Here is a 15,280-nt window from a genome sequence, read left to right as displayed (position 1 = left end):
TGATCCTATATGATGTATAACTAAAGCAACTCAGATGTTCTTGTTACAAATAACAAATAATCCATATCAATACTTGTGCATGCAAAGAGCACTGGGTGTAGGCTTGATTTTCTACATGGGGCACATGAAGTGTTTGTTGGGTTTTAAGGCCGTTCCTTTTTGGTCAACTGACAGAAGCACTTGAACAATGAACCTGACTTTAATTACATTTTAAGAGGATGCCGTTAACCACAGATTTCGAGTGAGAAAAGAGTGAGGAGCGGTACACACAAACAAAAGGAATATCATTACCTTATCATTTCCATTCAGGCAATTACGGCTGTGTTTTTGATCTGACGGTGAGGGAGATATCTTTAACCACGGAATCCGCTCTCATTAGCATGGTAATGTACAAACAGCAGGGTGTTCTCGGAGCATCTACGTTTTGCGATTCACCTCATTACACTTTAATGAGATTTAAAAGTAAAAGAGGAAACTTCAACCAGAGTTTGAGTAATCTCTGAAAAAAAGAACCGAGGCTGGCGTGAGGCACGACTCATTACCTACACCAAACAGGTGTGCGTTGGTTTTCCTCCAGTCAACCTGATTACTGGGAAGATTTTAGTAATACAGAAGAACAGAACAGATTTTTCTGTGTTAATGTTCTTAAGCAATGTTTCTGAATTGAATTTCATGGTGTTTAAAAAAAAAAAAAGTTTTCCGGTGAGCAGCAAGGAGATGTAGCCTACATTCATCTGACATCTGCAATGAGTTAGCATGACATCACTCACCCTGGTGAGATGTATGACCCCCTGTGAGGTTACCGAGCAGCCCATGAAGCCCACAAACTGCAGTTCTGGACAGTGTTCTGCAAACGCCCGCACTGACCTGTCCGTCACCTGGTAAGAGAGAGGGAGAGAGAGAGAGAGAGACCTTAAGGTTTGTAAACTGTAGGTTGATGCCCACCTTGACTCATATTAACATTAAACAGAAACAAAAGGCAACTGCATGTGACTTTCATCATCATGCTTAGTTTGCAGAGGATGATGATGATAATAATGTTGATGAAGATGATTAATATTATTATTATTGTACTTTCTTCTGATTCTCTGCCTTTACCATCACCATTAATCAGAGCTCCATCTGTGCGACAAGCAAGTTCTTTTAAGGTGCAGTAAAACAAGTTATACCCCCCCCCCCAACATTTCTTATAGTGTATTTCAGAACCATCCAAATACAAATTTAAATTCAAATATTAGTTGATTTTTATGAAAAAATGCACAACTGAATACAGAAAATGCATGTTGGAACTTAAAATTCAATATTCAAACATATCAACCTCTACTTGTATGCTTCAGGACAAGATACAAACAATATGTTGTTGCTGACCATCAATAATCAAACTATTTAGTTGGGCTTTTTTGTTGGTGCTTTTTTTTATTTAAATGGAAATATATGTAAATGTCTGACAGCCCTTCAGCAGAAATACCTTTTCATATGACCTAACTGAACAGGTTTTCCCGACAAGCCAATGCTCCAGACGACCCATGTGGTAAACTGTTAATCAGGTAATACTACATATATAAGTTAATAACTAATGTAAGTCTGTAGCTTTTAGACAGTCTGTTTTAGCTCATGTGTGACAGAAGGATAGCAGCAAGAGTGAAAGGGAAGGTTTACAAGACAGTAGTGTGTCCTGCTATGATGTTTGGTTTGGAGACTGTGGCTCTGTCTAAAAGACAGGAGGCTGAGCTGCAGGTGGCGGAGATGAAGATGCTGAGATTTTCGTTGGGAGTGACAAGGATGGACAAGATTAGAAATGAGCAGATCAGAGGGACAGTGAAGGTGGAGCAGTTTGGAGATAAAGCCAGAGAGGCCAGGTTGAGATGGTTTGGACATGTGTTGAGGAGGAATAGTGGAGATATTGTGCAAAGAATGTTGGAGATGGAGCTGCCGGGTAGAAGGAGAAGAGGTAGACCTCAGAGAAGGTTTATGGATGTAGTGAAGGTGGACATGGAGATGGTTGGTGTGAAAGTAGAGGAGGCAGTGGATAGGGCAAGATGGAGGCAGATGATCCGCTGTGGCCACCCCTAAAGGGAGCAGCCGAAAGAAGAAGAAAGAAGTTTTAGCTCATAATGACAACAGGGCATCATTGATCTGTGGATTTGCTGGAATAGTTACTCTCAGAAACACAGCAAAAAAAAACTGACAGCCATCTGCAGCTCCCAGGTTGAAGAGCACCTGTTTATAACGCCTAAGCTTTTAGGACCGAGTCATATTTACACTGATATATACACGATGGATGTGCATGGATATTTGAGTACTCGGTTAACTGGTGGTGCTAGTATTACTATTCAGGCAGAATGGCACATAAAGGCCAACAATGCAGAAAATGTTGACAAAATAAAACATAAAATATAGCCCATGCAAAAGTGCATTAACTTGTTTTCATGTAAAAAAGCAACAAAACAAGTCATTTGTCCAGGAGTATTCAAACCTTTGCATACAACTACACATCTCTCTGCCAAACCAACACACTGGCACATCGTCCACTAAGCAGAAAAAAACGCATGCAGAAGACGACAAGTCTCCATCAACATCCAACATTGAACTGGTTAGTAATTGCTTGTAAAGCTGTCAATCTCTTTTGGCTATTTTTGAACAATAAAACGTGTTCAAATTTTACCCTCCAGCCTATGCTAACAGACCCTATACTAATTCTTATTTTCTCCTTTTTGTTATTGTTTTTTTCTTCTAATTAATCAAATATCCACTTACTAATTCTTAAAAATATACAAATGTCAACATTATTCAGAATGCATGTTCTTAAAATATACACTACCGGTCAAGTTTTAGAGCACCCCAATTTTTCCAGTGATTTATTGCAACTGAAGTCGTCTAACTTCAATGAATAGCTTGAAATGAAACACTGCCGTTGGACTACTGAAGACTGGGAGAAGGTTTTATGGGCTGATGAATCAAAAATTGAAATCTTCGGTTCGTCACGTAGGATCTTTGTACGCCGTCGACTAGGCGAAAGGATGGTTCCACAGTGTGTGCCATCAACTGTCAAGCATGGAGGAGGACGACGGTCTGGGGCCGTTTTGCTGGATCCAGCGTCGGTGACTTGTACAGAGTGAGAGGCACCCTGAACCAAAACGGCTACCACAGCATTCTGCAGAGCCATGCAATACCCTCTGGCATGCGCCTAGTTGGTCAGGGGTTCATCCTACAAGAAGATAATGAACCAAAACATGTCCAAGCTGCGCCAGAACTACCTCAGGACAAAAGAACAAGATGGTAAGCTTGAAAACATGGAGTGGTCAGCACAGCCTCCAGGCTTAACCCCATCCAGCTGGTTTGGGATGAACTGGACAGAAGAGTGAAATCCATTTATGGGAACTTCTGCAACAGATTTGGGAAGAACCTTCTGAAGAACATTTGATTTCTATTGAAAATGAATGCCACGAGTGTGTTCAGCTGTTATATCTGCCAAAGGTGGCTACTTAGTCAAAGGTTTAGAATACATTTTGGTCTATAAATAGATTCCATGATTTCTTCTTTAATCTTCAACTCCAGTTGCTTATTTGAACTATGCTTTCATTTCAGAGTGCAATGAGACATTAAACTGAATAGTTTCCAATAAAAAAATTGAAAATTTGGGGTGTTCTAAAACTTTTGACCGGTCTACGTTCAAATAAATTTCAATGTTTGACAAACAGCAGACAGTCCCAGTGTATCGCAGTTGCTGGAATGACCACACATGAGCATTACAGAGCACTCTAGAGCACTTTTTAAAGTAAAAAGCAAAATAAAATCTTTTCACTAATAAGTGGCACAAAGTTTGTTTTTTTTTTGTCACACTGAAAGGCTGAGATGTCATGCACTGTAAAGCAGAGGGAGAAGAAAAAAAAAACACTTTCATGTGTGACTCCACTATAGGTCAATAGTGAGTAGTGACTGGTAGACAGTGCTGAAAGCAGTGCTGTGCTGCGGAGCTCACCCCGGCTCTCCCTCTGCTACTTGTGTCACTGCCTATAAATCTGAAATCAATCTGCACACAGGCAGGGAACTGATGCTGTGTGGTGGGGATCCAAAACAAATGGGAGAAGAGTAAAGAACAGAGAGAGAGAGAGAGAGAAGAAAGAAGGAAGGATACGAAGAGGTCAAGGTAAAGGAAGGAAGCGAAGTTGGGGGGAGGGGGAGGGGTGGGTATTATTAGCTCTGCACTTTAATGCTTCAGGGCTGCTCCATCATCACAGTGTCTTACCAACTGTCAACACCCAGACGCACAACCACAGCTTTGAAGTTCAGCGAAACGAGAATAAGAGCAAAGCGGACAGTGTGAATGGTTAGTATGAGTATCTTTTAATCCATCAAGCCTTTACCATTTAACTGATTTAAATCATAGGAAATAGAGAAATGGCATTTTGTTGATTCGTAATCGATAAGTACTCGCGTTCTACTGCGGCTTTCTGACTGTCCGTGTTTTGTTATTCCCTACACTCTCATTTTTCACCGGCAAAGGATAATGATAGCCAGTGAATGCAGTTTTTGCTCAGAGAGAAAAGCCTCTTTCTGAAATGTTTCTGTTTCAAACTGTTTCATCAAATACGCACAAAAGACCATCTTGAATGCCTCGGCCGCCCGGATTTTAAATGAAAAGGCAAAAAAAGCAAGTAAACATCAAAACAGGCATGAAAAGTCTCTTTGTCCCCCCGCTTGTTTACATCTGAGCCTCAAACGGCCGGGGTTTGAGGCAGAAAGTGGAAGCGCATGTGGAAAGTGTGAGGGGAGTCCGTCTGCCTTCGCTAATGGAGTTCAGTGCGATGACAGGCCTGCTGGAGCACAGCCTCCTCTAAAGAGCTGCTCATCAGCGAGGGGAAAGAGAATACAGGAGAAGACATTATCTCTGGCCATTAGCATTCACCCACCCAATTTAGGAGCCTAATTTGATTGTCAGTTCGACCTCCGCTCACTGACATTCTCTGTACAGAGCTGCAGCATGGGGGCACCAGTTGGGCTGTTTTCAGTGAGCAGACCTTCTGAATTAGTAAGATAGCTTTCATTACATTGGAGGCTTTTGTTTGCTTCCATTGGAGAGAAGTCTTGCGTCAACGATGCTCAATGCTTTACTCAATTAAAAGCCTGCTATTATAATTGCCTATACTTCTGTTACAGCACATGATAGAGGTAATTTAGGCTTGTAGCCACTTAAAGGACGTCAAAAAGTACTTTTGTATTCAGTATTCTTCTCGCAAACATGTTAACAACTCAGACTGAATTTACACATTTGTCCCCACTTACTTTAAATGTCATTAACCAGCCAATGCATTCATGTCCAAAGTTTGCTTCTTTAGTTTTCCATATAAAGGTATCTGAGACTGCCTAACAGTGATCAGCATTATAATAGTTATGATGCATATCTCGATATTTATGCGTTCCTTCTAAAATGGCATAAAAGAGACATTTGTTTTTTAATCATGAGAACCATAATTTAGACTAAACAGTCTTTATTAAATACAGTAAACAAATTGGTGCAGCAAACTTTTTTTTAATTTCTGCATAATTCCGTAATGTAATGTAAACAACGTCCTTCAGTGTGGTTTAATGTAACATGGTTCCTCAAAGAGAAACTTGCTGACTTGATTTCTCTACAGTGCAGGGTGACAGGAACCAGGGGTCACTATGTCTACAATGCAGATGTAGTCATTTTGCTTACTATCCAAATCCACTAGTGCACCTAAACCTGTCTTCTGAGCTTTTACATCATCGTCACACAAAAACTCTCATGATTAACCAACTAACAGAAAATCCAAAATGACCTTTACTCCAGCAGCACTGCTGTGTCTGACCCACTCATTAAGTGACCCTTATTAGGCCCACAATGGGGAAGTAACCCATCTGTGAAGTGAAGCACCACACACACACACACACACACACACACACACACACACACACACACACACACACACACACACACACACCAGTGAACACACTTGTCCGGAGCGGTGGGCAGCCCTATCCGCATCGCCCAGGGAGCAGTCGGGGGTTAGGTGCCTTGCTCAAGGGCGACCTTCTGATCACAGAGCCGGGTCCCTAAGCCTCCAGCCCACGACTGCCACCAACATACCAGCACAACACACACTAATAAGCCACCCCTACATCAGTGCCACTGCAGGGCTGAGAATGATCCACCACCCAAACAATACCTGCTCTGTAGTGGTCTTGTGGGGGTCCCTACCATTGAAGAACAGGGAGAAAGCGGGCTAACAAAGTATGAAGAGCCACATACGGACTAAGACTTCACCTGAACTGCTCTTTAAGCTGCTCACATGGGGTCACAAGATAACCATGCTGCATGAACTTTGCTGTAGAAAAAGCAAGACCTTATAAAAAAATAAAAAAAACTGTCTGAAATAACCTTTTTACTTTACAAATGCAGCTAAAACAATGCCACAAACACAGACTCATTATCTTTATGTGTCCTCTTTCTTCCCCAGGCCTGCCTCACATTTTGGGCCACCAACTGCTATCTTAAAGGTCATCTAGAGGAATTTGAGCGAGATAGAGAACCCACGGTGAGGAGTCAGGAGAACAAGTCATCTATCTCAAGCCAGCAGTCCCACTCACTCTCTTAGTTCCCCTCGATTTCTGGCTGTTTCTCAGCTACCAGGTGACAAGCTCTCTACCCTTCCAGCAATGAGTCGGGTCATGGGAATGTTTAAAACCACAGGTTAAGGAAATTTGTTTCCTTATCTGACAACCAGTGACCTTTGGCTCAAGACTATTAAGACTGACCATAGCACTCCCTCTTGCTGTCTCTTCAGGCTTACCTCATGATGCACAGGCAATAGTATCCAAGCAATCGAATCAAAAATACTAAATAAATCACTATTGGAGATCACAGTTTGGATCGGGAGAACTCCTGACAGCAGGGGTAAGCTTTGAGCCTCTATACTGCATTGAGGAGGCCTCTTTTGAACTCCCATTTGGAGAGAGTAACGTGCTGTTTTCCAGCACAGGCTCCACATTTTAGGATTATGTTGCATATAAAACGGCATGTGGTCTTTCTATGGTCCAGAGTGTAGCCATGTTCAACAGGAGTCCATTCTGAAGAATCTGGCATTTTTAGTGGTTTTGAAAGCCCTGGCAGTTTAAACCAGAGACATAACAGATTAAACTAGCACCCTTACATGCAGAGAGCCAAGCCGTTTTAACCCATAAATCATGTGTCTCATATCTTCACAAAGCGCTTAGTTCGAACTAATGAAAATTCCTGAAGGATGATGATTATTCACCTTCATTATAGCCTTGACGTAACCATGTAATATCTTACACGGCACTTGCCAAAGTTGTAAATAACAAATACACATTTTTTCTGAAAGGCAGGAATAATGGGTCACTTCGTAATTAGAGTAATTCTGCAGAGATAAAATCAACGCAATGCCTCAGTTCATATAACTACAGCCACATCTACACACCCGGTGGGGCTTAATGCAATGAAGATTTCATGAAACACAACAAATCAAATCCGATTACTGCTCACAGATTCCAACTCGCCGATGTTTCCAAGTAGTGTCGCATCTCTGAGATTTAGGAGCACAAGAAATTCAGATGGAGAAATCACGCCAGGGACCCTTCTCACAGACTCAGAAGCAAACTGATATGTGAAAACCACATAGAAATGATGCTTACGGCTGACAACTCGTTCAATAGAGATCACCGACTTTAAAAGAAGCCCAGCAGGACTGATTTCAACATCTCTCTCTCATTACTGCTGAATTAACAAGCTCCTTTCTGGAGACCCAGATATTCCTTGAAGCCATTAAGAGACTTATTTTGCTAGAATACTTGTTAAAGGTTAAGAGGCTCCTGACCACCCAGTTTAATCATCTTAAATATCCCAGTATTCTTTTTCTGAGGACAGAGCAGACCCACTATTAATCAACACAGAGGGATCGCGGAGCAAGAGAGAACGACTAAAGAATGACAGCATAGGAAAACACACTGGAAGAAAAAAGAGCACATATGGAGCAGAAAGTGAGCAAAGTCCAAAAGGAGAAAGAGGACTGCAAAATAAAAAATAACAGACAAGCAGACAGAACAAAAGCAGAGATGTTGGCCTCAGATATTGCCTTTATTTCAGGTAGGGCTGCACAGACAAACACTGTGACTAGTAGCAATCTGTAAAATAAAAATAAATCGTAAATAAACGATTATTTTTGTGGTAATGACAGGCCAAAATGCAAGACATGAAAACATCTTTTAAAAAGTGTAAATCTGTTTATGTTGTACTAATTTTTGCCACTCTAGTGGTAAAATGTGAATTTGACAAGCTTTAGGTGCCCCATCTTCCTAGAACGGCCTACAGAAACTTCTCTTTTATTTTTATTGTTCTGTTTTGTTATTCTTTTTTTTTTGAGCACAGTTCTTATCACACCATGTGCATCTCTCAGAGAACATGGCTAAAATAGCTGCCCATCTAATTACTTGCAAATGTTTGCCTCCTATCAGAAGTGGTACATCGAAGAGCTGGCCCAAAGAATGTAAATAACTCGATTATTTGTGTTGGTATTCTGGTCTCAGTTTAGTATCTTAACTTATTATCATGTGTTCCATGACGGCATTTAAGCTATAAATAATATAATAATATAATGTGAGCACTTTAATTTAGTGGACAATAAGAAAAATGGTTAAAGCAAATGTGCAATAAGAAGCTGGCATAGAATAGAGGCATGACGAGTTTGATTTAAGTGTAGTGTTACTTATCCGAGCATTACTCTGGTAAACGATAACGATAATAACAGGGGAGCTCGGAGCCTCAAATGTGTTTGTTGTGGTGAGTGCTGGCAGTGTTGAACTTAAGTTAAGTGATACTTTTTTAATCCCACAAACGGGGAAATTCCACCTTTGCTTTTCACCATCCGTGAAGTGAAACACCACATACACACTAGTGTGCACACACACACACTAGGGGGCAGTGAGCACACTTGCCCGGAGCGGTGGGCAGCCCTATCCACGGCGCCCGGGGAGCAGTTGGGGGTTAAGTGTCTTGCTCAAGGACACCTCAGTCATGGACTATCGGCACTGGGGATTGAACCGGCAACCTTCCGGTCACAGGGCAAGTTCCCTAACCTCCAGCCCACGACTGCCCCCAAAGGAGGGGAAGGAGGCGAACACGGGCACTGTGGTTACTCCCTGGCAGACAAGTGTAGCAGGGGTGAAGTTAACTTCAGCTACTAGAGCGTCATTACACCTAAATCAAGCTTGTCATGTCGCCGTTGTATACCAGACTCTTTAGGCTGCAACCCGAGAGCCGCAGGACTGAACTCAACCCGGCTATGACTGAGCTCAATTTGGCCCACCCGTCACCCTCAATACTACTAACCAATGAACTAGCCAAATAAAACAACTCTATATTAACTCTAAATTAAAACAATTACTCAAAAACAAGCAACTTTCAAGTACTCGTTGAGAAATTGCGACGATGTATTCAAAGCTTGTTTGGACCAGCCCTAGTACATCATTGAACTTCCAAAAAGTGGTCATAAACACCACTATTTTTAGCTACATGCTTCTTTTTTAGTAGCACCCAATGTGTCGTCATGTGTACAACTCAAGTATGTCCCTCAAGTTCAAAGTCAACAAATAGGAACAGCTGTTTAATGAAAATTAAATTATCTTTTTTAATATTTTTACATTTTTTTTTAGCAGTTAACAGTCAGTTCATCTTTTACATCCCTACTTTCTTTCTAAATTTCTGCTTACTTCTGCCTCGTTAGCACTTGTTAAACAGGGGAACATACTCCTTATCTTAAACATCTACCTGGCTTCTCGCACCGTTGAGGCAGATATGTTCCAGAGAGGCTGCAGGGAGCAGTGACAGAATGACAGAGGTTCCTTAGGGCACCCATTTGAATATTGCACAAGTGGCCAAAGAGGTCCTTGGAGCAATTAAAACAGTCTATGTCTGCTTATGCCAAGGCTATTGAGACATCGACAGAGCTATATGTCAAATAATTCACTCTTCTCCCAGGCATACACCTCTGTGTAGAGAGAGAGGGAGTATGTGTGTGGTGGTGGTGGGGGCTGGTGGTGGGTTGAGGAACTCATTATAAGACTCAGTCTGGACAAATTCACAAGTAGTGGGTAACAGCACAAGTGAGGCTATCTCTGAATGTCAGAGGAGGCCACACAAAATTGAGTGTGGGATTTTACGATTGCCCACTTAAGCTGAAAAGACAAAAGCTGGCCGTTTTCAGTGCTTTATTTTGGCTTTTAACGAGGCGGTAAAAGTTGGCGATTTTCAGCCAAGTATATGAAAAGAAATGGCATCAAGGCATCGAAAGTGCTGATCGTCCATTTTCCAAGCGAGTCCGCTTCTCTGTCTTTTTATTTCCTCTCCCTCGCCACTTTCTGCTCGTCCCACCCACGGAGAGGGAAAGCACTCTGGGATGGGAAAATAAATAGCGCAGGACGTACGGGCAGACTGAACAAACACACCGGTCCAAAGCCTGGCTAATTCGCCAAGCTTTATCAATGAGATGGATTGCATTCTGCCTCTGTGGGTCAACCGGAGAGTGATCAATCAGGTTAATTGAGTACTTTCCCCCCCCCGTGTAAAAAGCCTCTACACAGGGGAGGTTGGCCGCCGCGGCTGTATGTGAGGGGAACAAGCTCATTGAAAGCGAGTGTCATTTGTAAGACTGACACGGACTCCTATGGAAACTTCTAATGGCCAGTCCAGGTCCACAGCGGCAGTGCAGGGAGCTTTTTTTTTTTTTTTTTTTTTTTGCTGTCTCCAATGAAACGGTAGCAGATGCTCATTCCACAATGTGCACAGCAAACACATGTCATGCAACATTTTCACCCTAACAAACAAATGTGAAAACAGTAGTCAAAGCTTTCCCATCTCAATCTGTATGTAGCACAGGGATGATTATTTTGGACGATACTGCCCTACAATTCATATAATAAAGGAATATCAGGTGACAAAACACAATTTCAATAGAGGCCAGTGGGTACTGTTCAAGACCCAAACCATACACAAATTAGCAGATAACATCAGACAATATCGATGACCTGTAGTTTTATCAATATTGGTGAAAACATTGCTGAAACTTAGCAACATCTTTGGTTGCGGCTTGAACTAGTAATCTGAACACAAAACATTATTATGGTTAGTGTATGTGTGTGGTGTATTATATATATATATATATATATACACACACACACATATATACATACATACACACACACACACACACACACACATATATACTCACTCACCGGCCACTTTATTAGGTACATTTAGGCATGTAGAGGTGGTCAAGACAACCTGCTGAAGTGCAGGCCGAGCACCAGAACGGGGAAGAAAGGGGATTTAAGTGACTTTGAACGTGGCGTGGTTGTTGGTGCCAGACGGGCTGGTCTGAGTATTTCAGAAACTGCTGATCTACTGGGATTTTCACGCACAAGCATCTCTAGGGTTTACAGAGAACGGTCCGAAAAAGAGGAAACATCCAGTGAGCAGCAGTATCACTGATATACCAAAATGTTCACATAGACTGGGCCCTCTGTGGTATGCAAATAAATAAATAAATAAATAAATAAATAAATAGTTAGTTAGTTAGTTAGTTAGTTAGTTAGTTAGTTAAAAGAAAGAAAGAGTTAAAACTTAAAGGCCCCATTCCTGTGCCACCATTTTAGCACATCTGGTTACATGCTAACACCAAGTTAGTTACAATGCCTGCTTAAATTTGAGAAAACAACATGCTAACTTTGTTCTTGGTATGCTTTGGCGTTTTTTGGTGTGGTTCAGTTGTTTTTGCTGTAAATTTTATAAACCATGCTGGCTGTTAACAGTTAAACTTAACCATGTGAAGCAGCCTGAAGTCTACTGTTAACGTAGCTGTGTGACTATTGTCTGCAGAAGCTGTCCATAAGCTACAGATGCAGCAGATGAGGTTGAAAAAAGCTGGTGTTTTCCTAACAAGCATTGCACATGCTTTCTGTAGCCTATATAATGACACTGTGCCTTCCCCTTCTGTAATGAACTGTTTCACAATCCGTTTTGAAATATCTCATTCAAACATTTCTGCTGGTGTGGGTTTCTTCACATTCAGTGTTGCAGAAAACCATTATTTGAGTGCTAATATTGCCCCCTTGTGGGGAACTGGAATTAATGTGGAGAAAATGAATTGTAGTTTTCACAAAAATAAACATTAATATACAAACTTTTTACATGCTGCTTCTTTAAAATGACAATTTGCTTATGTCAGTGACAAGGAAAATGTAATTCATGCTACAAACACGACAAAATCACCTTTTACAGCACCTGTGCTACCTGCTCAATACGTGCATACGACCCTAAACAGGGTGTTGTATGTTCACACGCAAAAATACAAAAGACGTGCCTTAGTTAGTGGACAAGTAGTGGGTGTGTGTGTGTGTGTGTGTGTGTGTGTGTGTGTGTGTGTGTGTGTGTGTGTGTGTGTGTGTGTGTGTGTGTGTGTGGAGGCTGTACACAGGAGCCTGGAATATAATTCTAATTCAAAAAGCAATTCAGGGCTTCTCATTAGTTCTCTCTCTCTCTCTCTTCCTCCACAGACTGGCCAAGAGGTGCACACACCATCCGACATTTTACCACTCCCCCTCAACCCACGCACATACATTCGCACACACACACACGCACACACACACACACCCTCTTAATTATGCCGGGGGGGATATTTATCAATTAACACCACGGCGCTAATTAACAAACTCCGCATTCAACTTTTCTCAGCGGGAGAATGACGGGGTCCTCTCCAGCACAGCAGGCTGAGTGACCGACCTTGAACATGTTCTGATTACATTATTGCCTTTTGGAATAATTTCTAAAAAATATTTAGCAATGCCAAGTGAATGGGCTAATGCTTGAATAAACATTAAAATTAAACAGGACGGCCGCCGCTGTGCATTCTAATCAGCGGTGCACTTCTGTAGATGGAGGAGCTGCCATGGTGGGACGTTATTAAAGACGTTGTTTAAAGGTAAGTGCCAGCAAATTGTCACATTAAAAAATGCTGTTGCCTTGAATTGACTGGGCTGGGGGTACAGGCACATTAGCAGGTTGTATTATCACAAAAGACTGTTTAAAATGCATCCACCGAGTCCAATGAGGTGCAAAATAAACTCAAAAAAAAAAATGAAAGGTGGAAGTTAGATTGAAAATATTTCCAAATGTGTGGGGTAAATCACCTTCCCTGCAGCGAAGGACAGTCGCTTCCTCTACACAGCTGTTTACAGACATGACAACACTTTAAAAATGAGAAATCACTGCATTGAGTGCCACTGAATTTAACCATTCAATATAGGAAAAAAGTCAAGTCGTGCAAAACAAGCACTAAGCAAGGCCCACAAAACAGCCTCCTTCCAAACGGGGCTTTCAATGGTACTCTTCCGTTCACTGAGCACACGCTTGCTTATCAAAACCAACACATGGAACTATCGACTAGGCCTACCGTTTTGCTTTTTCCCCTTTCCAGACAGCATATAAGAAAGGATGAGACGTTCCCCAGACGATACAGTATCTCCAGACTACACCCCGCCTCGTTGGGTGCAAACACTAATGCGATTAAGCTCTCATTAACATACCTGCACCGTGTAGGCCATGGTCATGACCCTATCTGCAAGTTCGCAGCAAACTATTGTGTCTGGGTTGTGCTTCACATTGCCTGCTGCTATAATCGCATGCAAATTTGTTAGTTGATTCAGTCCCATTGATATTCAGCAGTTCCTCGGTTATTAATACTCAAGAGGGTCAGAAAAACGGTAGTTTTATTTTTTCTCAAAACACCAAAAGACACCTACCCTCCATTTATTTCATTTACAGTCAAAACAGACATTACGAACAAGTGATTCATTTTAGAGAATCAGAACTCGTATGTAAAACAAAACCTCAATAAACTATTTTTTTTTTAGTATTTAAAGTGTCCACTCTTTCTTTTTATTACAGCTTCCTTTCGGGAGACCTGCTTTCATCTTTCTAAAGAAATCTGTGAGCGATTTTTTCCCCACTCCTCCAAAGTTCGGTCTTAGATGTGAGTTGCATTTAATGATCCTGAAGTACTTTTCTGCTTCTTTTTTGTCCACTTCCTTCTTCTCAGAAATGGGTCCTTGACAGCTGCACATCCTTTCAGAACCGTACCACTGAGCCCACTTCTCACAGTGGAAAGATGGACAGAAACACCTGTGGATCTTTTCAGATCATTTTCTCTTTTAATAACTCAAGTTTTGTAAAGTTTTTTTTTTTTTTTAGCTTATTTTCCTTTGACTTTCCACTTTCTTATGCGAATGAACTGTCTGTTATATCCTCAGAAGTAGTGCCTGTAAAATAATAATAATAATAATAATAATATTAATAATAATTTGTACTTATTGGCTGTTGTGGCTAGACTTTATATTAATGATGAGTGGTCTCTAACTTTTGAACGGTACTGTACGTGTTACTGGTAGCTGTAGATCTCTTCTACAGCTTACATTAAGCTGATTTATTAACATTCACTCAAATTATTTTTATTTTTTGTAAATGCACAATTATTGCAATGCAAAACAACTACGCACATCAGGGATGCAATTAAGCTTCCTGTGCCAGATGCTAATTAATTGGAATGATTGATTGAGATTGCCATAGAGATTGTGTTGGTGCTGCAAAAGTAAACAAAGCATCCAGAAGTAAGGTTTAGCTGTAATTCTGCCGTACTTACAGACCGCATAGGACTGACTACGCCACCCGGTTTAACTTCCTTTCCCTTCCACTCCAAGCACACAAAAGAGTCTCTATCTCAGAAACAAAGTTGTGAGTAAATCTACTGCTTCAAAATCAAATGTACTCGATCAGCGATAGGGGAGGAGACACAGCCGAATGCCTCAGACTAAAAGAAGAAACAACGGCAACGAGAGATACAGCATCTTGGTAAATTATCTTCTCCTCCTCAGCCTACAGAGTATCACAGTCTGCAACTTCAACCCACTGCTGCGTTTCAATCTGGGTGCACGATCTTGCATGATGTCTAGCAGACTCCCAATCTGGGTAGAGCATGAAAAGAAACAATGTACAGAGACCCATTCACTTAACAGAATATACCGTGTCAGGCAGTTGCAAGCAAAATGAAGAAACGCTGAAGTTTGGACAGATGTAATCTCTCAAGTCAAGGGTGATTTTGGAGTTTTCTTTGGCTGGACCGGAGGAAATGTGCACTACTTGAAGTGGACACTGAGCCTAAACATGGAAAAAGAGAAGCATGAAAGGGTG

General features: G+C 41.4%; 1 protein-coding gene across 1 annotated transcript in view; it reads right to left on the bottom strand.

Annotated features, from left to right (window-relative positions):
• fbxl17 (F-box and leucine-rich repeat protein 17) overlaps positions 1-15,280 on the bottom strand; it is a 356,455-nt gene that overhangs the window by 257,142 nt on the left and 84,033 nt on the right. The window contains exon 6 of the mRNA XM_017702746.2: positions 771-878. Within this exon, the coding sequence (XP_017558235.1) occupies positions 771-878 (108 nt within the window). The remainder of the gene's footprint in view (positions 1-770; positions 879-15,280) is intronic.

This window comes from Pygocentrus nattereri, chromosome 28 (assembly GCF_015220715.1).
Source record: "Pygocentrus nattereri isolate fPygNat1 chromosome 28, fPygNat1.pri, whole genome shotgun sequence".
NCBI classification, from domain to species: domain Eukaryota; kingdom Metazoa; phylum Chordata; class Actinopteri; order Characiformes; family Serrasalmidae; genus Pygocentrus; species Pygocentrus nattereri.
This window is presented reverse-complemented; position numbering and strand designations above follow the sequence as displayed.